The sequence below is a fragment of the Equus caballus genome, chromosome 6, assembly GCF_041296265.1.
Source record: "Equus caballus isolate H_3958 breed thoroughbred chromosome 6, TB-T2T, whole genome shotgun sequence".
NCBI lineage: Eukaryota > Metazoa > Chordata > Mammalia > Perissodactyla > Equidae > Equus > Equus caballus.
In genome coordinates this window covers 86,010,783-86,034,556 of record NC_091689.1, presented here as the reverse complement: position 1 = coordinate 86,034,556, position 23,774 = coordinate 86,010,783, and the positions used below count along the sequence as shown (strand labels likewise).

Genomic DNA, 23,774 nt, shown 5'->3' with positions numbered 1-23,774 from the left:
AAGTCTGATGGAGCCCAGATCAGCTGTTACATATTTACATTTTATCATGAGCAAATCTTCAAGAAAAGACATGAAACAAATTATTGCACTTAAATATTCACCTTTGAAATAAGGAAGAAACTTTGGAGGTAAGAAGAAATCATAATTTTGTTAAAGCATGCACATTGTGGGTCAAGTCTAATCATATGAGAAAATCCGGTCTTGGATATAGATTGAAACTGAAATCAAAGAGGAAATTGGGATGGTAGAACAGTTTTTTAGAATACTTTTAAAAATCTATCACAAAATTGCCAAAACAATAAAAGAAAATAAATGAGTAGCCAAGCCCACCAGAATATTGGCAATATTAATTAGTAATTTATAGAAGAATCTACATGTGAATCAGTTTGCTGTCTCTGGTAGTCACTGTTTACTGCTATCTGGTTTTGATAGCCTTCTATTCAAATAAGATATCTCTAAATTTTACATGAAATTGAATAAATTTCAGTAGTCAGTGATGAAAAACCAGACAATAACAACCTTCATCTTGTTGGGATTGACGGATGACCCTCGACTTCAGATTCCAATTTTTATGTTTCTATTCCTCAGCTACATGGTAAGTATAACTGGAAACTTGACCATCATGTCACTCACTTTAGTGGACTGCCACCTTAAAACACCCATGTACTTTTTTCTACAGAATTTTGCCTTTTTAGAAACTGCATTTACATCGGCTTGTATCCCTAGGTATTTGTACAACATAGCAACAGGCGACAGGACAATTAAATATAATATTTGTATTATTCAAGTGTTTTTCATTGATGTCTTTGGAGTAACAGAATTTTTTCTCTTGGCCACCATGTCCTATGACCGCTATGTGGCCATCTGTAAGCCCCTTCATTACCTGACCATCATGAGCAGCAGAGTCTGCAGGAGGCTTGTCCTCTGCTGTTGGATGTCTGGCTTGTTGATCATAATCCCCCCACTTATTCTGTTCCTAAATTTGAAATTCTGTGACTCCAATGTCATTGATCATTATTTATGTGATTCATTTCCTATCTTGAAGATTTCATGCTCAGACACGTGGCTCATAGAGCAGTTGGTTATTGTCTGTGCTGTGCTAACTTTCATTTTGACCCTTGTGTGTGTTGCTGTGTCTTACATTTTCATCATCAAGACCATTCTAAGATTCCCCTCTGCACTGCAAAAGAAAAGGGCTTTTTCCACCTGTTCTTCTCACATGATTGTGGTTTCCATCACCTACGGAAGCTGTATCTTCATCTATATCAAACCTTCAGCAAAGGAATCAGTGGTCATTAATAAGGGTGTGACAGTGCTAATCACATCCATTGCTCCTATGTTGAACCCATTCATATACACTCTGAGAAACAAACAAGTGAGACAAGCCTTCAGTAATTCCTTCAAAAAAATTGCACTTGTCTCAAAGAATTTGAGAATGTTCATGTCCAGAAATAAAATATTAAGCTAAGCATAAATCATTACATCCATTTGTCTCTTCTTGATCTGATCTCTATTCAGGTTAGGTGTCTGAAACATCTATTTATTGTGCCCAGAATGAGCCCCTCCAGCACGTGAGCTCACTCCTTTAGTCCTCCTTCAAACAAACCACTTGCACGGTCAGATCCCAATCAGAAAACATGATAATAATTTTCTGGTAAATGTAAACCTGATGTTACGTCCATCTAGCAAACAAAATTGAAATGAAGAAAAATAAAACAAACACAAATCAAACAGGAAATAAATAGCTTACCTTGTATTTTCTTAGACTTGCAAGAAAATAATTGATTTAAAGTGCTCTTCCCATCTTCCAATCTAAATGCTGCTGAAAATTTTAATTAATTAAATTAAAATTTATTGAGTGCCTGTTGCTTGGCAGTCAAGTTCCACGCATAGATTTTTTAAAAAATTAATACTATCCTTAAAATTACTTAGCTCACTAATAATCCTATATTTCTAAAAGATTTTAAAAAGCGCATCTTTAGCAAGAAGTAACATGATATAATTGAAGAGTAAAGAAATCAAAAATAAGTACATGTCCAAATAAATGTGCTTTAAATGATAGCAGAATTTGATATCTAGGATCCTGGAGTTTATTCATAAAGACACACATACACATAAAATGCTGAAATTTAAAAATGAAAAGATTTATAGATTATACAGAATAAATAATTTCTTAAATGTAAGGAAAAGCTCTTTTCTAGGATATGAAATTATAAGTACAAGTCAAAATGTTCATTTCAGTTGAGGATTTAAAGAAGTTATTAAGATTGTCAAAAATATTCAATTGCTAAAGTAGAACATAAATACCCAAACTGAAAATATTGTTAAAATAAGGAATAAAGTTTTGTGTATTATGGAAGCAGAGTTTTTAAACATATCAAGGAAACCAAACCAGCAATATGCATGGATATAAAATAATTGAAAAGGAAGTCCAAGTGAAAAGTTATAACTAAAGTAATCGTTAATTTTTTTCATAATATGAAATAAATGGCTTAGAGATTAGATGACCATTAAATGTCCATCAGTTTTTTCAAAAGATTTCATAAAACTACTAAATAAATGTTCATCCTGGTGAGTGTTCTGCACTGCAGGCCACATGGCCATCCTTTGGACTCTCTCCTGGTGTCTTGAAGATTTGGCACTTGCTGTTGACTCTGTAAAAAAGTGCTCTTTCCCTCATTCTTCCATTCCACTTCTTTTTCTCATTTAGATTTTAATTTACATGCCGTTTCCACTTAAGGCTGTTTTTTCCTTTCCTGCTCACACAAACATGCAAAGCAAGTCTGGGGAAATTGTCTATTCTGCCTGCTGTTTCAACGTAAGCTGTCTTTCCTGTATCATCAATTAGACTAAAAGTTTGTTAGATTCTTTATCTAAAATCTGCCATGAAGGCAAAAACTTTATTTTTATGTACACTTGAGTGTATATAAAACCTAGGAAATAAATGATACTGAATACATTACCTTCAAATATACTGAATCCAAAAGCCTCACAAACCCTGAAAAAGAAGGAGAATAATTATTTATTGAAGAAAAATGCTAATTTCTGATAGGAAAAAACAATCATAAAAAATCACATGGGTAGAATATACTCTACATTTTTAAGGGACTTTCAATCAAGATTTAACCACCCTGCTACATTTCATTTATATTTTAAGATATGGACAAGTTAACAAAAGTTGTAGTTTACTGAGAGATTGATTTAGACTAACTTTACCTATTGCTACAATATTATTATCTCTCTCTCTATAATATACATAATTGTATAATTGTACTTTTTTAAATGGGTAAGCTTCCAAAAGCACTGGAGCTGGTTTTCAATCTTTGTTTCATAGGTTGGCAAGTTGAGATGTGGGAATACTAAGTAATGGTAGTCAGTGTTGGAGGCAGTGTTCAATTCTGTTTCATGTTACTGAAACAGATCTATCGTTCCTATGGGAAATGGTACTGCCACTCCAGGACTGCACACATAATCATCAAAATTACCTCAAGGAACATCTCAAGAAAACATATTTTATTTGAAACACCCAATGTTTAGACCAAGAAAATCTTTAACACATATATATTGATATTTTTATAAATGGGCAAATTTATTTACTCAAAATAAAAAATATCTTTATATGATATGATAATTTATGATGCTAGAAATGGAAATTACTTATAGAAATAACACATTGTATTCATTATCTTCCAAAAATATACAATGTTTAAAATATGTAATTGAATAAAGAAAAGCTAGTCCTCTGGTAATAAGAAAGAGGCAAATGAACCTTGGAAATGGAATTCAGAGTAGAAAGAGTTAAAAATTGGAATGAAAAAATAAAGCCAGTGGGTATGAGTGCTTTGCTGGTTGTCACGACAACACTCACTGAAAATTAACCTACCAAGAATGAAGGAGAACGATACTCTGGAATAAAACATGAAGCCCCTTCAAAGAGGGATGTCAGCTGAGGGCTGGTTTCTGGGCTGCTCCTTGGTGTCAGACTTCTACCTTTTCTATCCCTGCTCCTCGGAAAATGAGACACTTAATCCTACTAGAAAAAAAATGGAAACGTTTTTAGCAGGAATTCTCAAACTCAGACTATTTGGAAATTGAATATTCATCCGATAACAAAACAAATTCATTCATGCCTTGAGCCAATTGTCCCCAATTTGCCAGGCAGTGGAAGATTATCATGAAGTTTCTGCATTAAAAAATATGAAGTCCACCAAGTTGTGTATACAAAGGAGAGAATATTATTGTAGCTTGGTCCAGAAACCTCTCCACTTCCCCTCTTCAAAAACTCTGGCAACCCCTATTCCACCCTCTACTTCTGTAAGGTCGATTGTTTTAGATACTTCATATGAGCAGAATCGTGCAGCGTTTGTGACTGGCTTATTACACTTACCATGGTGTCCTCATGTCGTATCATATGACAGGATTTCATTCATTTTTAAGGCTGAATAATACTCCATCGAATGTTTATGCCACATTTTTTCATCCCTTCATCTGTCTATGGACTTTTGTTTCTACATCTTGACTATGATGAATAATACTGCAGAGAACATGGAGTGCAAATATCTTTTTGAAACACTGATTTCAATCCTTTTGAGCATATACCCAGACATAGGATTGCTGGGTCATAGGATAGTTCTATTTTTAATTTTTTTGTGGAAACTCCATGCTGTTTACCATAGTGGCTTCACTATTTTACATTTCCAAACATAGTATATAGGGGTTCTAATTTTTCCACATCCTTGACAATGCTTGTTATCTTTTGTTTTTTGATACTAGCCATCCTAACAGAAGTGAAGTGATATCTCATTGTAGTTTTGACATGTATTTCCCTGATGGTTAGTGATGTTGAGTATCTTTTTATACACCTGTTGGCTATCAGTATCTCCAATTTGGAGAAATGTATATAGAAGTCCTTTGCTCATTTTTTAATCAGGTTATTTCCTTTTACTGTTATTGAGTTGTAGGAATTCCTTATACATTTTGGGTATTAATTGCTTATCAGACATATGGTTTGCAAATACTTTCTTCCATTCCATATATTGCCTTTTCGGTTTGTTTATGGTTTCCTCTACCGTGCAGAAGCTTTTTAGTTTGATGCAGTCCCACTTATCTATTTTTGTTTTTGCTGCCTATACTTTTATTGTTATATCCAAGATATCATTGCTAAGACTAACGTTGAGAAACCTGTGGGAATTTTGTGGTTTCAAGTCTTATCCCTAAGTCTTTAATTCATTTTGCCTTGATTTTGTATATAGTGTGAGATAATATCTCATTCTTCTCAATATTTGTGGAAGAGATTATTCTTTCCCCATTGTTATTAGCATGCCTGTCAAACATCAGTTGACCATATATGTGTGAATTTATTTCTGGGCTCTCTATTCTATTCCATTGGTCTATGTGTTTGTCTTTATATCAGTATCATACTGTTTTGATTCCTGTAGCTTTATAATGTGTTTTGAAATCAGTAAGTGTGATGCTTCCAGATTTGTTATTCTTTCTCAAGATTGCTTTGGCTATTTGGGGTCTTTTGAATTGGTTCCATATCAATTTTGGGAATTTTTTTCTATTTCTATAAAAAATGACATTGAGGTTTTGATGGAGATTGTAATGGATCTATAGATCACTTTGAGTAGGATGGGTATTTTGTTGGTATGTCTTCCAATCCATGAAAAGAGGATGCCTTTCCAATTATTTACACCTTCTTTATTTCTTCCATCGGTTTCCATGATTTTCAGTGTACAACTCTTTTCTGCTTCCTCAATCAAGTTTATCTTTATACTTTATTCTTATTGATGATATTGTAAATGGAACCATTTTCTTAATTTCCATTTCAGATGGTTCATTATTAGTGTATAGAGATGTAACTGGCTTTTATACATTAATTTTTATCCTGCAACTTTAATGAATTTGTTGATTAGTTCTAACAGCTTTTTTGTAGAGTATTTCATGTTTCCTACATATAAGATGAAGTCATCTGAAAACAGAGATAATTTTTACTTCTTCCTTTCCTATTTAGATGCTTTTTATTTCTTTCTCTTGTCTAACTGCTCCTGCTGGGACTTCCAATAGTCTTTTGAATAGAAGTGGCAAGAATAAGCATCTTTGTCTTGTTCCTGATCTTAGAAGAAACACTTTCTGTTTTATATCATTGAGGATAATATTAGCTCTGAAATTTACATATATTACCTTTATTATGTCAAGTAGCTTCCTTTTATAGCCACTTTGTGGAGTGATTTTAATCATAAAAGGCTTTGAATTTGTTGAATGCATTTCCTGCATCACATGCATAATCATGTGATCTGCATTGTTTGTTCTGTTAATGTGGTGTATCACGTATATAGATTTTCATATGTTAAACCATTCTTGCATCCCAGGGGTAAATCCCTCTTGGTCACTATGTATGATCTTTTTAATGTGCTGTTGAATTTGGCATGCTAGTATTTTATTGAGGATTTTTGCATCTATGTTCATCAGAAATACTGGCCTGTAGTTTTGTCTACTTTAAGTAGCATATCTAGCTTGGAAAACAGGGTAATACTGACCTAATAAAATGAATATGGAAGTGTTCCCTTCTTTTCAAGTTTTTGGAAGAGTTTGAAAAGCATTGGCATTAATTCTTTAAATGGTTAGTATAATTCACCAGGGAAGCCATCTTCTTTATAATTTCCCCAAGACTTATTTTTGAAACACGAGTTATTTTTAAGTGTTACTTTCTATATATTTGGGGGTTTCCCAGAGATCTCTCCTTTGATGTATAATATAATTCCTGTGCTGTCAGAGTGCACACTTTGTGGGATTTGAATGGCTTTACATGTATTAGACTTGTTTTATGGCTCAGAATATAGTTTATCTTGACAAATGTGCACTGTGCACTCGAAAAGAATGCGTATTCTGCTATTGTTGGGCAGAATGTTCTGTAGATGTCTGTTAGGTTTCAGTGGTTTACAGTTTTGCAAGTTTTCCATTTCCTTGTTGATCTTCTGCCTAGTTGTGCTATTGATAAGTCATTAGTTGATAGTTTTGTTCATCTTCCATGTTCTTACTGATTTTCTGTTTATTTGTTCTGCCAATTACTGAGAAAGAGGAGTATTGAAATACCCTAATATAGTTGTGTGTCTATTTCTCCTTGCTTTCTATCAGTTTTTGCTTCATGCACTTCAAAACTCTGTTATTGAGAGCAAAAAGTGTGAGCATTTCTGTGCCATTTGAGTAAACTGAACTCTTTAATCGCTATGAAATGAGCTTCTTTATTTGGGTAAACTTTACTCTAAAATTCAGTCTATCTAGCATTAATATAGCCACTCTAGATTTCTTTTTATTAGTTTTAGCACGTTTCATTCATTTCTATCATTTTAGCTTTATCTTATTGTCTTTTTATATTTAATAAAGATTTATTGTACCTAACATGCAGTTGGGTTTTGCTTGTTTATTCAACGGGATACTTTCTGCATTTTAACTAAAGTTTTAGACAATTTACATTTAAAGGAATTTTTACTTGTCCAAGTTTAAATCTAACATCTTGCTAATTGTTTTTTATTTGTACTATCTGTAACTTGCTTCCTTTTTTCTTTTTTATGTGTACCTTTGAATTAAGTGAATTTTTATATTTTGATTTTATCTCCTATATTAGCTTCCTACTACAGCTATAATAAAGAACACAATTAGTGGCTTGAAACAACACAAATTCATTATCTAACCATTCTTTAGGTTAGAAGTCCAACATGAGACTCACTGGGTTGAAAATAAAGGTGTTCCTTTTTGGATGGTCTAGGGGAAAATTCATTTGCTTGATTCTTCTGCTTCTAGAGACGGCCCACATCATTTAACTAATGGATCCTTTCTTCCATCTTCAAAGTCAGCAACATTGTACTTCTCTGAACATTTTTGCATGGTCAAATATCCTTCTGACTCTCCTCTTATGCCTCTCTCTTCCATTTAAGGATTCTTGTGATTGCTTTGGGCCCACCTAGATAATCCAGGATAACTTCTCCATTTTAGAGGGAGATGACTAGCCACCTTAATGTCCTCTGTAACCTTAATCTTCCTTTCACACGTAAGATAATATGGTCACAGATTTGGAGATTAGAACATGGGCATCGTTTGGGGTGGGGGGGATGGGGGAGGATATTATTCCATCTATCACATCTTCTTTGATGAGTTATTAACTATAACCCTGTGTTTTGTAATTTTAGTGGTTGATTAATAATAAATCAAAATATAATTTACATTTTTGTTAATAATAAAAATATCAAAATAAAACAAATTTAAATAATAAAACTATTAAAATAGAAAATTCATTTGATTATCACAATGAATATGGAATAGTTGATAAAATTTAAAATTTACTATCAAGAAAACTCTTAGTAAAATAAGAGTAGAAGCAAACTTCTTTTTCTATTGGAGGGAATGAAAATACTTTGAAAAATGTAATAGAAGATGTTTATTTTTTTTGAAGAAGAAGATTAGCCCTCAGCTAACATCTGCCACCAATCCTCCTCTTTTTGCTGAGGAAGACCGGCCTTGAACCAACATCCATGCCCTTCTTCCTCTACTTTATATGTGGGACGCCTGCCACAGCATGGCTTGACAAGCAGTGTGGAGGTCCTCACCGGGAATCCGTACCAGTGAACCCGAGGCCACTGAAGCAGAACGTGGGAATTTAACCACTGAGCCACTGAGTTGGCCCCTAGAAGATGTTTTTAAGTACAAATTATAAAATGACTAAAACTACAATGACAGTTCTTCAAGGGGTAATAGGAAATATCATAATTTTTAAAAATTTTATACATTTAAAGACCAATGATAATTAAAGAAGAAAATATTTCCTACATATATGAGAATAGAAGTATTTCTTGACTTGATAATTATAATAATACACAATGTTTGAGTGTTGACACAGGAACACTCTCATAAATTAAGATTGCATATGTAAATCAGTGTGACCTTTTGGAGAGAATTTTGATAATACATAAAAGCCTTGAAATGTGAATACACTTTATTTCTAACATTCTAAAACTGTTAAGTTTGCAAAAATATCCATAGAAGAATGATTTGCTGGAAGAAACTAAATTTCTAAAAAATAACTTATACAACCATACAATTTACTTATATGCACCCATTTATTCAATTCAACCAAATTTTCAAGATTTAGGAGTGGCATGAAAAACTGATAGAATCCTGAAATGTGACATATTACAAAGTTATCAAAAATGATGACCTGCAACTACAGCTAGTTATTTGAAGATAATTTCATGTTAAATGTTTATGTGACAAAAGTTACAAAAATTATGTAAGAAATTTTTACATCATGTTGTATACGTAAAATGTTGATATTCATGCATAGGAAAAGTTGGACAGATTAGGTACAGACATAGTGAAAGTGCTTATCACTAAATTTGTGATTATTCATATATTTTCTTCTGATTGCCTGAAATTTTTATCTCTTTTAATCAATCTATGATAAGAAATAAAACTAGGTGAACTTATATCAGCCACAGGAGGTGTGGCACAAATGCAGGACAGACAGACATGTCCTCTACCACCTGATTTTTAATGCCGTCAGATGGCCTGTATTGGATGCTATGCTTGTATCATCGTTTCTCTGAGGACACTGTCCTCGCTGCTCCATGTTTCAGGATTTCTGCCACGTTCATTAGGCAGAAGATTCACCAGTGACTTTTTTTAAATTGGGTCACCTAGGTCCTTTTTGTTTATTCATTTCACTTTAGCTTTGGCAAATAAAACAGCTGTTAAACTTGTTAATGTAAAAACTTCTCTATCCATAGGATTCAGAATATCAACCCTTTAAAATCAGAGAGAGCTCCGGATATTCCAAAAACCTTTATTTTATTATTTTCAATCTTAGAGTTTTAAAATGGAATCAAGTCCCTGATGAGAAAAACTTGGCAATATGAAGTGCTCTGCAAAGTTTTTGTTTTAATCTTAAAATAGCTTTTGAAATTTTTTCTTCATTATAGCAATGATAAGCATATACTGAGAGTAAAAAATTATTCCATATGAAATATGTTTGCTAATTCTCAAAACAACCCTCCTAGGTAAATTTTTTGAGTGTTGGCACAATTGAAGTTTAATGACTCCCGTTTCCTTCTCATGTGTAGAGGGTTGTTAGTCATTTCTCTTGGTCCTTGTTATATTATAATTATCATCAGGTATTCCCATTAACTTATTTTGCTTTTTTATTTTTCTCTATTGCAATTTCCCATTCCCACTCCTTAGTCTTCCATAGGCAAACTTCTTTAATGTTTTTAAAGGTGTTTTGTTTATTTGCATGTGTTTTCTTACAAAATATGTTTGAAGACATCTAGCAGAGCTATGTATTGCTGGTAGTTGCTGAAAAATATCATTTGCATCAAGTAGCATTTACCTCCAAGTTGTAGATCCATTCCAGTATACGACATAGTCTTTCTAATGTAATGGCAATGTGATTTCAAGGAAATCCTTAAAACAGTATACAATTCTTAAAAGTATCATTTAGAACACAATGTGTAAAATAATCTTCAACAATAGTAATAAAAACAAAGAATATTTAATTATAAAATGGTAGAGTATTTTAATGGGGACGTGTACAATGCATTATCTACCAATAAATGATTACACTATGAATATAGAGAAATAACCATGAAGTTTTAAAACACAAAAGACTAATATTTCATAATAGAAATTTAGCAGTACAAATTGGGATGGAATAGAGAGTGAATTCAGTAATATGTCACCAATCTCTCTTAAAATAGATGTCAAATTGGAGTTAACTTCATTCCAAGGTTATGTTCTCTCCAAGTAAGACCTAGAAATTCTAGGTTTAAGAAGGAAAAGGGTTAAAAAAGCCATCAGGAAAGTGAGATCAGCATCATGGCAGAGTGAGTTATTCCCTTTGTCTCTCCCCTCTAAGTTACAACCAATCAGACATCCACTGAGCAGCAGATGATTCCCTAAACAGCACAAAAAGATGCGTAAGAGATCCATGCATGTGTACATCTGAAAGTGGGTGAACTGGACTCCAGGGAAGCAGTGGAATTAGGGGAGCAGCCCCCACCCCGTCTTGGGCAGCAGCAATCCAGGGATCCAGGGCCCAGAGAGGAAACAGAGGGCGATGCAGCCTGTGTGATTGAGAGCAGATGCAGCAGGAGCAGAAAAAACAGGTGCAGCTTGCTCCCTGTATCTCTTACAGTGGGTCCAGTGCAAGTACCCTTTTCCCTCCCCCAGCAGTGTCCAGGTGTTTCCAACAGTGGGGATAGAGTACAAAACTCAGGTTTTCCCTTCTGAGGCAGGGCACTCTGACCTAAATTTTCAAAACACACCTGCTAGTGCCCGACAACAGAGGCTGCAGGAGAGAGCAGCAAGAACAACCTCTCCCTGGCTAGCTTCCGCTACTCCCAAGCAATGACAGGTGGAACCTGCAACCAAAGGCTTCAGGAACATAGCAGAACTGATGACCTAGCCCCCAGTGGCAGCACCCTTAACATCAGCTCCACCAACAGCAGGGTGCTGCACGTAAGACCCTGGATCCCTGGGCCCCTGGCGCTATAGCCACACCCCTGAACCCAGCATCCCTGGCGGTGGTGCAACCAGCACCCCTAGACAACGTGGGAGCAGCAGCACGGGTGTTGCATGGGGCAGCAGCATCTGAGTCCATGGAGAGCCCACGGAGAGCCAGTGGAGGAACATGAGACCCAGGGGACCCCAGAAGCAGCAGAAGTGCTCACAGCCTGGTGACCCCAGTGGCGACACCTGAGACTGCAGACACATCATAAGCAGCAATGCACCAGCAACCTCAGAGGCACAGGCTGCACAAGGAGGGCACTGACGACGCCTCTAGCAGAGCAGTGGAAGATGGAAAGTGCAGGCTCTCCAATACAACCAGAAGCAGCTTAGAACCAAAGTAATCAAAGCTGTCCCCAAATAAGAAAGGTGGTTACTACCACAAATGTGCCAACAGAGGATCAACTCATCAGACACCACGAAGAACTATAGTAACATGGCGGAAGAGACCAACTCTCCATAGACGTTTGTGGAAATAATGAAAGAGTGGATTTCATATATGAAATGACATTTAGGAAGAAGTTTTCTTTTTGTTTTTGTTTTTTTTCCTATTTGAACCTAATATAAACCCGCTCTACATTTTTGAGACTACCTTTAATGTTAATGTAGACATGACCTCAAATGTATTGCTTTCGTGTGTACTGATGTCTAGTAAGAAGTACTAGACTTTTTTTTTACAGTTTCCTGTGCTTTTTACAGTTTCTGGAGTCAGACTGCCTGGGTTCATTTTTGTCAGTTTCCTCAATAACGTCTGGTTCATGGAATTATTAGGAGGATTAATTGGATAATCCACACAGTCTTTGTTGGATAGTAAGTTAAAACCTCTATCCTTAATTCTTTCTCTCTTTTATTCTCCTCTTCCTCCATTTGCCCCATAAATCAGTCTAACACTTATGCCAATGCTTCCGGGCACTAAGCAACAGCCACTGCGATTAGCAGCTTTTCTTTGCTGCATTCCCTACGAAGCAGGTGAATTTTGATGAATGCGAATGATCAGTGTCTGTTAGTGAGTTTTAAGGCTGGAGTTCAGGGACTGTACAATTTTGGATATAAAGCAATCAGCGTTCCACCTTTCTCAACCATAATTACGAATTAATGACATGGGACGATATTTCTGTTTGTAAATAAAGAATCCACGTCTTCTGATTTTCCTCCACCCTGAGGTAAAAAAGAATCTTCCACTGAAAATATCATTAGTTTGTTATAAAAATGGTTTTTACCTATTTGCTGTATATTATACCCACAAAAAACCCTTAAATATTGGTTTTCCTAGTTTCTAGCTAATTTAGGTACAATTTTTTTTTTCCCATCAACATGGTAACAACTGACAGCACTGATCTTCTCTTTATGGAAAAATGTCTATGGTTTATAGGTACCATTACAAGAAAGAAGCATAATCCAAGCTCAGGAGGAGCAGTAATTATCTGGCAATCAGGCACCTTTTTAGACAGAATCCCATAGAAACTGACCCTCTGAATCAAACAGAAAATTCTTAAGCCTCAGGACTTCACTGGGCATCCTAACTCAAAGCAGTGCCCCAGGTTCTAAAAAACTCCCCCTTCCTAATCATCAGGACTTATCTTCTGTGATATGTTCTAATGAAGTTTCTAATAAAGTAAGTGAATTCAGGTGTATTTTCTATTTAGTATGTTTCCAGAAATACGTGCATTTAGTTAACGCACTGTTCCCTAATGACAATATTGCAGTTAATTTGGCATTCTAATGAAGGATGATACAATTATATCTTGGTATAAATAAACATTAATTTGTGAAAGTTACCTTGTCTGAGCAGATTACTTCTGGTTGTCGCTCAGATTATTCTGTTCCAATGAGTACTCTTGAATTCATTGAAGACATACTCTTTGAGAACCAATTATATGATTTGTCCTAATCTAGCCACTGAAGACCAAGAGTGAACAGGAACTGACACATGTCTTTACTGATGCATGTAATAAATATTCCTAATGACTCTAATCGTTTCATATTTCTCTTTTATAGAACAAAATAATATCATAAATAACTATTTTCTTTTCCTGAAATATCCAAATTGATGATTGCCATCTTATTTTTAAACATATAGTATAAGTCTGATATTTTACTCAGACTAAGGAAATAGAATGTTGAAGAAAGAAACTATAATTACCAAAGAAAACCAAACTTACTCGTAAGGAAAACGCAATGGCCTTAGTTGAATATGCAGTCCTGATAGTGCCACGATGAAACCGAAAGTACCAGTGGAGTCCATACATTCATAAATGCCCCTCACATGGAGCCTTACACGTTCCGCCAGCACTGTTGGGAACAGACAGTGCTGTCAGAGTTTTCACCGGTTATTACCACACACAGACACCCTTTGGAGATCCTAGTCCACTTTAAATCTAGGAAAAAATTTCTTGTATCTCTATACTGAAATAAAAACACATTTATTTTAAATGTCTGAGAAATGTAAGGTGATATTTAGAGATTCATAAAAAGATTGTTTCTGATATCTCTAGGCAAAGATAGGTTTTGGCACAATGGAGTAAGATGAATGTTTTATTATCTTGGTCTCTTATAGATGCGCAGGGGCCATCTGTGTGAATAAATTAAGGGTCTTTCGTGACCAAAGTTCAAACATGACTAATGAATCTGAGATGACCTGAATTTCGGCAAAACCTAATAGAGGTGTCAGTGGGAACTCTATCCTTGGAGACAATAAGATACAACAACTTTATGAGACCCATTCCAATTGTCAAACAGTTACCTGATGAAAAGACATACATCTGGCAACTCTTCCACTCTTAGATAACAACGTCTGACCAAAAGATAAAAAATTGTTTCATATTTGTATACAATATATAGATTTGTATACAGAGTAATATACATAGTCAGTTACCAGGCAAAAAATGTTAATGTTTTCCATGTTAATAAATATAGATTTGCATCATAATTTTGTGCACAGTATAGTCTCTACTGTAGAGAAAGATAGGGAGTAGAGAAGCTAGAAAAATTGAATGACATACTGAAATGAAATATTGAGGAAAAAATTCAAATCTTGAAATAAAGCAGGAGAATGACTGCCTGTTCTTACAATGTCATTGTTTAACAAGTTCACCTAGGAAGTATTTAATTACACAGGAAAATGCACTTGCCTTTGACTTTGCTTTTTACCGTTTGCTTAGTGTTCAAACACTGTGAGGTTACACATTAACTTGTAGATTTTTGTCCTGTAGAAAAGATCATACAAAGATTACAATGTCATAGTTCTATAGAACATCAACCAGTTTGGTATCTACTAGAAAAGTTATTTCAGCAATCTTTGGAATATAAAATCTTTATCTCACGAATACTTCTTTGAAGCAGTTTACATCTTACCAGTTCCATTGTTAAACCGACTAAAATATTTCGCTTGTGTTCATTCAGTAATTGTATTAGAGCCACCTTTCTTAAGCCAGCCCTGGTGGTTCAGTGGTTGCAATTCAGCACTCTCACCGCCACCATGGCTCTCGTTCATTTCCCAGTCAGGTAACCACACCACCCATCAGTCAGTTGTCATGCTGTGGTGGCTGCATGCTTCTGTGATGCTGAAAGCTTTGCCACTGGGATTTCAAAAACCAGAAAGGTCACCCATGGTGGACAGGTTTCAGTGGAGCTTCCATAATCAGACAGACGAGGAAGAAGGACCTGTCCAACCACTTCAGAAAAAATTGGCCAGGAAAACCCTATGAAGAGCAGCAGAGCATTGTCTGATACAGCCCCAGAAGGTGAGAGGATGGTGCAAAAAGACCAGGCAGGGTTCTGCTCTGCTGTACACAGGGTTGCCAAGAGTCAGAATCCTCTCGTTGGCATTAATGACAACCACCTAGATACTAAGGCAATTGGCAATATTTCAACTTTACCAAATCATAATGCAATAATAAGCAGTAGTAGTTATATATTATTGTGGTATGTTTCAGAATCTCCTAGAGAGAGAAAGTACCCAAAAGCCAAGGCTCACAAAGCAGGGTAGAGACTGAGCCATTGAATTTTTACCAAGTTCCCAGGAGGTATATTAATTATGTTAGTGCGTCAAAATACTGTGCTCTAGTCCAGAATGAGCAAAAGTGGAAATTAGATTCATCTTAGAAACTTAGAGATTGTCGGTGGATGGGAAGAGGGGATGGTGTTTATAAGAATCTCTTTTCCTTTTTTATTAACAATTCTCTTTAGACACAGCAGTGCCACGTTTTACCAAGTTCATCGCAAAAGCATATACAGTTTGCCAAAATTCTCAACTTCCCTACTTTCACTTAATAAAAATCTAGCACTTCAAGCAAAGATGTGAAATTGGTGATAATGCTTTTTAATTAGACTTGTAAGTATTGAAGAGTTATGGGAAGACAAGTGTTACCAGACTACCTGTGAAATCACCTACATTAATGGTCTCTTTTACTCCTGGGGCTAAAATGGAATTAAACAAGTATATTCATGATACAAAATCAATTGAAAAAAGAAATTTGAGAAAGCTGAAAAAGCTATAAAAATAAGGACTCTAGTATAGCAATAACAATTTTGAGAAAACTTTCCCTCAATCAAGCATGTAATACACTTCTTTTAGAACTGAGGATAGTCACGTATTCACAATTTATTGTTAAATTTCAAGGATAAAATCTATCTGAATGCCATCAATTAAATATTTTTGCTAATGTCCATTGTTAAAATGATTTTTAATACCACCTTTTTTTCCATTTTCAATCTCAACCGTATAAACAGATTGGGAAGTCAAGAGCCTGTGATGAGAAACCACACAAGACTAACAACATTCATCCTTCTGGGATTGACAAATGACTCATGACTTCAAGTTTTACTATTTATCTTTCTGCTTATCACCTATATGTTGAATGGAACTGGAAATCTGACAATCACCTCCTTCACCTGGGTGAATTCTCAACTTAAATCTTTCATGTACTTTTGCCTCCAAAATTTTTCCTTCTTGGAGATGTCATTCACTACAGTTTGTATTCCAAGATTCTTTTATAGCATGTCTACTGGAGATAAGACCATTACTCATAATGTTTGCATTAGTCAGTTATTTTTTGTCATCTCTTTGGTACAACAGAATTTTTTCTTCTGGCCTTCATGTCCCATTATCACTACATGGCCATTTGTTAACCCTTGCATTACGTGACCATCCTGAGCAGCAGAGTCTGTAGAAAGTTTGCACTTTTTGTTGGGCTGGAGGTTTGTTAATCATAATCTTCCACTTAGCCTCGGCTTAAATCTGGAATTCTGTGACTCAAATGTCATCAATCATTTTCTCTGTGATGCATCTCAAGATCTCTTTCTCAGCCGTGTGGTTCATAGAGCAGATGGTTATAGCCTGTGTTGTGTGATGAGCTTCATCATGACTCTTGTCTGTGTAGTTCTTTCCTACATACATCCTCAAGACATTCCTACAATTTCCCTTTGCTCAGCACAGGAAAAAGGCTCTTTCCACCTGTTCTTTCCACACGTATTTTGTATCCATCACCTACGGAAGCTCCATCTTCATTTACATTAAACCTTTAGCAAAAGACAAAATGGACAGGGGGCTGGCCCTGTGGCCTAGTGGTTGAGTCCAGTATGCTCCACTTTGGTAGCCCAGGTTTGCAGTTTTGGATCCCAGGTGCAGACCTACACCACTTGTCAAGCCATGCTGTGGTGGCAACCAACACACAACATAGAGGAAGATTGGCACAGATGTTAGCTCAGAGCAAATTTTCCTCATCAATAGAAAAAAAGAAGAAGAAGTGGACATTAATAAGGGTGTGTCAGTACTCACAACTTCCATTGCTCCAATGCTATACCTATTTATACGGACCCTGAGGAACAAGCAAGTGAAACAAACATTCAATGATTCAATCAAAAGAATTGCATTTTTCTCAAAGAAAAAGGAAAATGTTGAAATTGTGGAGTCAAGTTATCAGGAAAGTTTGGTGTACTGGTTAGTGTAGGACAGCAAAATATTTTTGAAGCACAATAAGCATAAAAATCAAAAATAAGCTTTTATATACCGTAAGAGCAATAAGACAAAGTTAATTTTTTGAATCTAATAAAAAATTTAACATATATTTTATGTCTTTTTTTTCTTTTTAAATAATTCATCTCTATTGCATTAATAAAAGTATCCATCTGCAACAAGTTAGGGAAAAAATTCTAACAGTCCTTTGCCACAAATAGGGAAACACTGGATTAACTTTCTGAACTATTTCATATCTTTGTAGTCATCATGAAAGTCAGATTAAGTGTCTAAAAAATGTTTTTAGTCTTGCAGCTAAAACAGATTCTAACTAGTTCATTTCTTTCCCCTCCTTGGAAAGCAAACAGGATAGGGTGCCATCTCTCATTAAGAGATTGTATTGTAAAACAAACCAGATTATACCTCCAAATCACCATCACCCATTTAGCAAACAACTCAGCTGTGCATGAATGTGAGACAGAGAGAGATCGATAATAGATGATGACAATGATGATAGATAGGTAGGTCGATAGATAGATAGATGATAGATAAGACAGATCTTCCCATCCACATAACTATCAGGACCATTCCCAAGAAATTATTACAAAAATGCTTTCTAAAATTCTTAAAAGTGTAGCCCATGCAACAATAAATGTCCTTTATTATCAAAGGGGAAGACTATTGTTAGAGAAATGGAGATAACACCTTGAATGGGAATTTATAAGAAAGATGGAAATAAAACAGCCCCTCTTAGGAAATAGCAGCCAGACGCTAAAACATATATTGAAGCACCAATTAAAAACGAGCTATATTCTGCACACGAGTGAGAAGAGATTCCAGTAAAATTCAACTAGTAAAATGTATGGAAAACTCCAGTTTTACATTGATCAGAAATTAGTTGTGTAAAGTGTGAAAGAACAAAAAGGTATGAGCCTCAGTGTTAGTTCTCAAGGAAAAATATTCCCACTCTCAGTTATTATATTCTTCACGACTTTTCATATTTCTCTCCCTAGTCCTGTGTCCAGTCATGCGGAAGACTTTGACTCTCTGATCTTTTATGTCTAGATCCTTATTCATTCTGGAAATGTTTTTCCTTTCATTCTTTAGCTGGTCTTTGTAAAACCTATTCAACCTTCAGATCTCAGCATAACTGCCAGTGCCTTGGCCATTTCCCAAGTCTACGCCTAGTTAGGTAGACACCTTTCTTCCCATTTCACCACTGCCTGTTCTTCTTTCACCTGTTTATTTCTCTCTCTAAAAGAAAGGCCCTTGCTGCCTAACCCTTGAAATGCTTGCATGTCTTGTGGTCACAATATTCTCTTTTTGCACTAATCCCTCTATTGCAGTTTACCCTCCTATCACTTTGCAATAATCCTTTTGCATAAAGTCTCTCCTTACTAAATGTCGGTTTGTTTTGTTTTGTTTATGACAATATACAATAGTGTGGATACTTTCCAAGTTTACTGCTTGCTTAAACCTAGAAACAGAATAGACTACCCTTCAGACAGAATAATTATCTTTCCAAAGAATACTATTGAGGTTTTATGGCAGCAATTAATAACAGATATCCTATGCTATGAGTTGTGAAGAAAAAGAAAAACCTACCTAGTCATAGAGTATTTAATACGTCAGCTTCAGTGTTGTGAAGTGGAATTTTAGCAGAGGTATTCTGCTTTGTCCCCGTAAACTGAATTGCTCCTCCTGCATTCAGGAAGACAGCGGAGGTCACAGTGTCTCCTCAGCTCTGCAGCCTGTTTTGTTCTTTGTGCCTAACGGGATGCTCATTCAGGACCTTGCAAATACAATCATACAACTGTGAAAACTAGCACAGTAGCTGGAGTGAGGGTGCCTTGATTTCAATCATGACTTCACCACTTTCTAGTTGCATGGCATTAAGTTGCACAACACAGTAATTTGATTTCTTGATCTGCAAAAGGGGGATAACAATTATAGCTGCAGCATAGAGCTGTAAAGATCTAAGATAATGCCCAAGAAGAGCTTTGAAAAGTTTCCGGCACATAGCAGAGACTATCATTATCGTTCCCTAAATTGGATAAGGTTGTGCCAGAGTACTCTCCATCAGCAACACATTTAACACAGAACTGGATTAACTTGCAGCCTGGCTCCTTTTTCAGTAAATCTCATCCGTAAAGGTGATTTTCCCTGTCTTCTGGCTTGCATCATTTCTGAAGAGGAATCTGTGATCCTTTTTATATCTGCCCCTGTAGCTGCTTTTTAGAATTTTTAATTATCACTCTTTCTGATAAATTTGATTACTGTGATCCTTGATCTGGTTTCCTTTTTGTTTATCCTTCTTAGTGATTATTGATCTTTCTTGTTGTCATCAAATTTGTAAATTTTTGGCAATTTTTGATTTCTTCAAATATTTTTCTGTCACCCCACCTCAGCCCTTGCAGTCTCTTTCTTCTCATCTCCAATTACACGTGTTAGATCACTTCTCCTACAGGTTTTTTTTTTTTTTTTTTTTGAGAAAGATTAGCCCTGAGCTAACTACTGCCAATCCTCCTCTTTTGCTGAGGAAGACTGGCCCTGAGTGAACATCCATACTAATCTTCCTCTACTTTATACATCAGAGGCCTACCACAGCATGGCTTTTTGCCAAGCGGTGCCCTGTCTGCACCCGGGATTGGAACCGGCGAACCCCTAGCCTCGGAGAATTGGAATGTGTGAACTTAACCACTGTGCCACCGGGCCAGCCCACTACAGGTTTTCGATCTACTTCTATTCTCAGTATCTTTCTCTCTCTGCTTCAGTTTATCTAACTTTTGTTCCTATCTCTAAAAATTCTTTTATTCTGTATTATCTATACTGCTATTAATATCATCCGAAAAATTTCTCATTTCAGGTATTGTATTTCATTTGCAGGTGTTAACCATCTGGTTTGTGTGTATTTTTGAGGAAGAAATTTCTCATCTAGAATATTCTGGCTATGGTACAAAAAAATTTACTGAAATAATAATATTTTGTAAAAATTATAAAAATAAAAGAATATATAATATTTGAGTTGATTAGTTATATTCCTATATTCATTTTAATAATAGTAAAAATGCAAAGTTATAAATTTATACAGAGACCTTGTTTTTTTAATCTAATATTTAGTAATAAAATATAATGGAACTAAATTTAATTAAAATTGAGATGAAAATATATTCTCCAATATGTTTTTGATTTAAATAGATCTTTACAATCTATTCAGCCAATTATACACCTTATGATTATTGTTCACATATTTATAAATGTCGTATATATAATATTTAGATTAATTTGCTGATTTATAATCTGAAAGCATTTATTTCAAAGTGTTGACATTAGTTATCTCTGGATTATATCAAATATATTTTGAGTAATTTTTAAATTAATTTAATGTATTCATAATATAGTGAAATACAAGAGAAAATAGGGGCTCTTTGATCTTCAAAGGGATTTGCATGATATAAATGTAAATCAAAATTATTTAAAGTAGGGCATTATGTGACTGTTGTTTCTTGTGCTCCAGTCTCGAAGCTATCCCATCTTCTTTCCTCTGAGGATGCGTCCTCAGAGCTGCCTGTTTTAGGCTTTTTGCCAAGATTATGACACAAAAGATTCCATAGTAATGTCTTTGAACCTGAGTCTCCAAGGACCCTTTAGCTTGTTCATTAAGTTACAAGTTTGCTAAATAAAACAAACACCAACCTTGTTAATGTAAACCTCTCTGCCCAGAAAAGTCAGAATATCAAGATTTCCAAAACCTAAGAGAATTCTTGACAGTTCTCAACTCTAGGAACAGCTTTTTATTTTCGGGTACAGGCAGCACGAGAAAATACTCTTTTTGTTTATAATAACTAGCGTCCTCTGTGAGGAACAATTCGGGCAATAAATAACAGAAAGATCTTTGCATTTCCAAACTGCACATAAATATAGAGTGAAGTTGGGAGCACTAGAGAACAGATAGGCACAAATTTTAGCTTTAAGAACTAATGCTGTTAAAAAGCCACCTGAAGTTCTGATTGATTGGCAAAAAAGTAAGTACAATAACGTTTTTATTTTCGGTGCCCTTTGTAAGAAATGGTCACAACTTCCTATGTAAAAAATGCATTATATCTGTCGTTATCAAATCAGAGCTGTTAGTGTGAATTGTGACATTTTGTTATGGAATAAAAAGTTATCTATTATATGTCATTTTAAAAATTCATTATCCTTGAATAGATAAAAATCATGGACAGCTTGATTTTTATGCATCAGTTGTTGTAGTACAGTGTGAGAGATAATGAAACAATAAACTCCTGCCTCATCTTCAATCATAACAACGACAAAAATGAGCACACACAGACACACAAATATGATCATCACTCTCACATAAAACAAGGGCAAATAGTCTGATGATTTGTCAGCTCATTTGACACTCCTTCCTTTGTTATACATATTGACTCATTAGAATGTTAGAAGAAACAGAAAGGGATCAGTCATTCTAGGGGCTATTACTTTCTCAGTCTCTGGTTTGTAACATCTGGGAGAAACTGAGCTTCACGGATGAACCGTACTAATGATTGAAAAAGAAACCATGTTATTTCTAGAACACTGAAGCCTGACTGGAATGTGGAAGGCTGAGCTCAGTATCACAGTGATGCCCTATGTGCCCATGCCTGTAGGAGAAGGAGAAGTCAATTGAGCTGTAGAAGTCTTCTTCACAGCCTCCCAAATTCGTCTACTGTGGTTGTGCTCTGTGTGGTCCTTAATCTGAGGGAAGCTTTCAGCCCTCAAGCAAAGAATAAAGCCAAAACAATTTCCTTCTCTATGATGCTGTCTGCAAACCCTGAGGCTTTATTGGGGAACCCATAAATCTTTTTGTGAAAGTTGATCTTGCCTCCACATCAGTAGGAAGAGTGTTTTAAGCAAAGACAGTAAAAAGTAAAATCACATAAAAGGATCCTGGTCTGCAGGGGGAATTCCCTAATTATTTGGTAACAGGGAATTTCAAGGCCCTGGAGGCACTGACTGCAGGCTAAAAACAATAAGTTAGTGTCTTTGCAACTAATTGATGAAAGTTGAGAAATAAGCTTGGAAAATTATCTCAGTATTACAAAGTATTTGACCACTAGCTTCCACAACTCATAGATAGATATACTAAGCCAAAGGATTGAGAACAAAGATGAAACTATCTGATTGGAAGATAAGGCAAGGATGAAAATGTAGTTACTACTTATAGCCACAAATAAACATATTACATAAACAAGCCACTGTTGAGTGCTAATTTTGGCTTCACTACACTCTATTCAAGTGTCTGAATTTTTCATGCGGATCGGGCAGAAAGCAGGAATCCAGGATGAGAAACCAGACAATATCAACATTCATCCTGTTGGGACTGACTGACGACCCTCAAATGAAAGTTCTAATTTTCATCTTTCTATTTTTTACCTACGTGTTAAGTGTAGCTGGGAACCTGATCGTTATCTCCCTCACGTTCATAGATTGCCATCTTAGAACAGCCATGTACTTTTTTCTTCAAAACTTCTCTTTCTTAGAAATCTCATTCACAACTGCTTGTATTCCCAGAGTTTTGTACAACATATCAACTGGTGACAAAATCATTACTTATGATGCTTGTGTTGTTCAAATATTTTTCACTTACCTTTTTGGGATAACAGAATTTTTTCTTCTAGCCGCTATGTCCTTTGACCGCTATGTGGCCATCTGCAAACCCTTGCATTATGTGACGATCATGAATAACAGAGTCTGCAATAGGCTTATCATCAGCTGTTGGATGGCTGGTTTGTTAATCATAATTCCTCCGCTTAGCCTTGGCCTCAATCTGGAATTCTGTGGCTCTAAGGTCATTGACCATTTTTTCTGCGATGCCACTCCTCTGTTAAAGATCTCATGTTCAGACACATGGTTCATAGAGCGAATGATTTTAGTGTGCGCTGTGTTGACTTTTATCATGACCCTTGTGTGTGTTGTTCTCTCCTACGTTTATATCATCACGACAATTCTAAGATTTTCTTCTGCTCAGCAAAGGAAAAAAGCCTTTTCTACCTGTTCTTCCCACATGATTGTGGTTTCCATCACCTATGGCAGCTGCATCTTTATCTATATCAAACCTTCAGCAAATGAAGAAGTGTCTCTTAATAAAGGAGTTTCCCTGCTCGTTTCTTCTATTTCACCTATGTTGAACCCATTTATTTATACCCTAAGAAACAAGCAAGTGAAGAAAGCCTTGAATGACTCAGTCAAAAGGATTATCTTCTTCTTAAAAAAGTAA

The 23,774-nt window shown here is 35.5% G+C and overlaps 2 protein-coding genes and 1 pseudogene across 2 annotated transcripts; all 3 read left to right on the top strand.

Moving 5' to 3' along the window:
• The first annotated feature begins 496 nt into the window (after positions 1–496).
• On the top strand, positions 497–1,468 carry OR6C323 (olfactory receptor family 6 subfamily C member 323). The gene has a single exon (XM_001490665.2). The coding sequence runs from the start codon at positions 497–499 to the stop codon at positions 1,466–1,468; it is 972 nt and encodes a 323-aa protein (XP_001490715.2).
• On the top strand, positions 16,310–17,233 carry OR6AZ1P (olfactory receptor family 6 subfamily AZ member 1, pseudogene; annotated as a pseudogene).
• OR6C280 (olfactory receptor family 6 subfamily C member 280) lies at positions 22,839–23,774 on the top strand. The gene has a single exon (NM_001390996.1). The coding sequence runs from the start codon at positions 22,839–22,841 to the stop codon at positions 23,772–23,774; it is 936 nt and encodes a 311-aa protein (NP_001377925.1).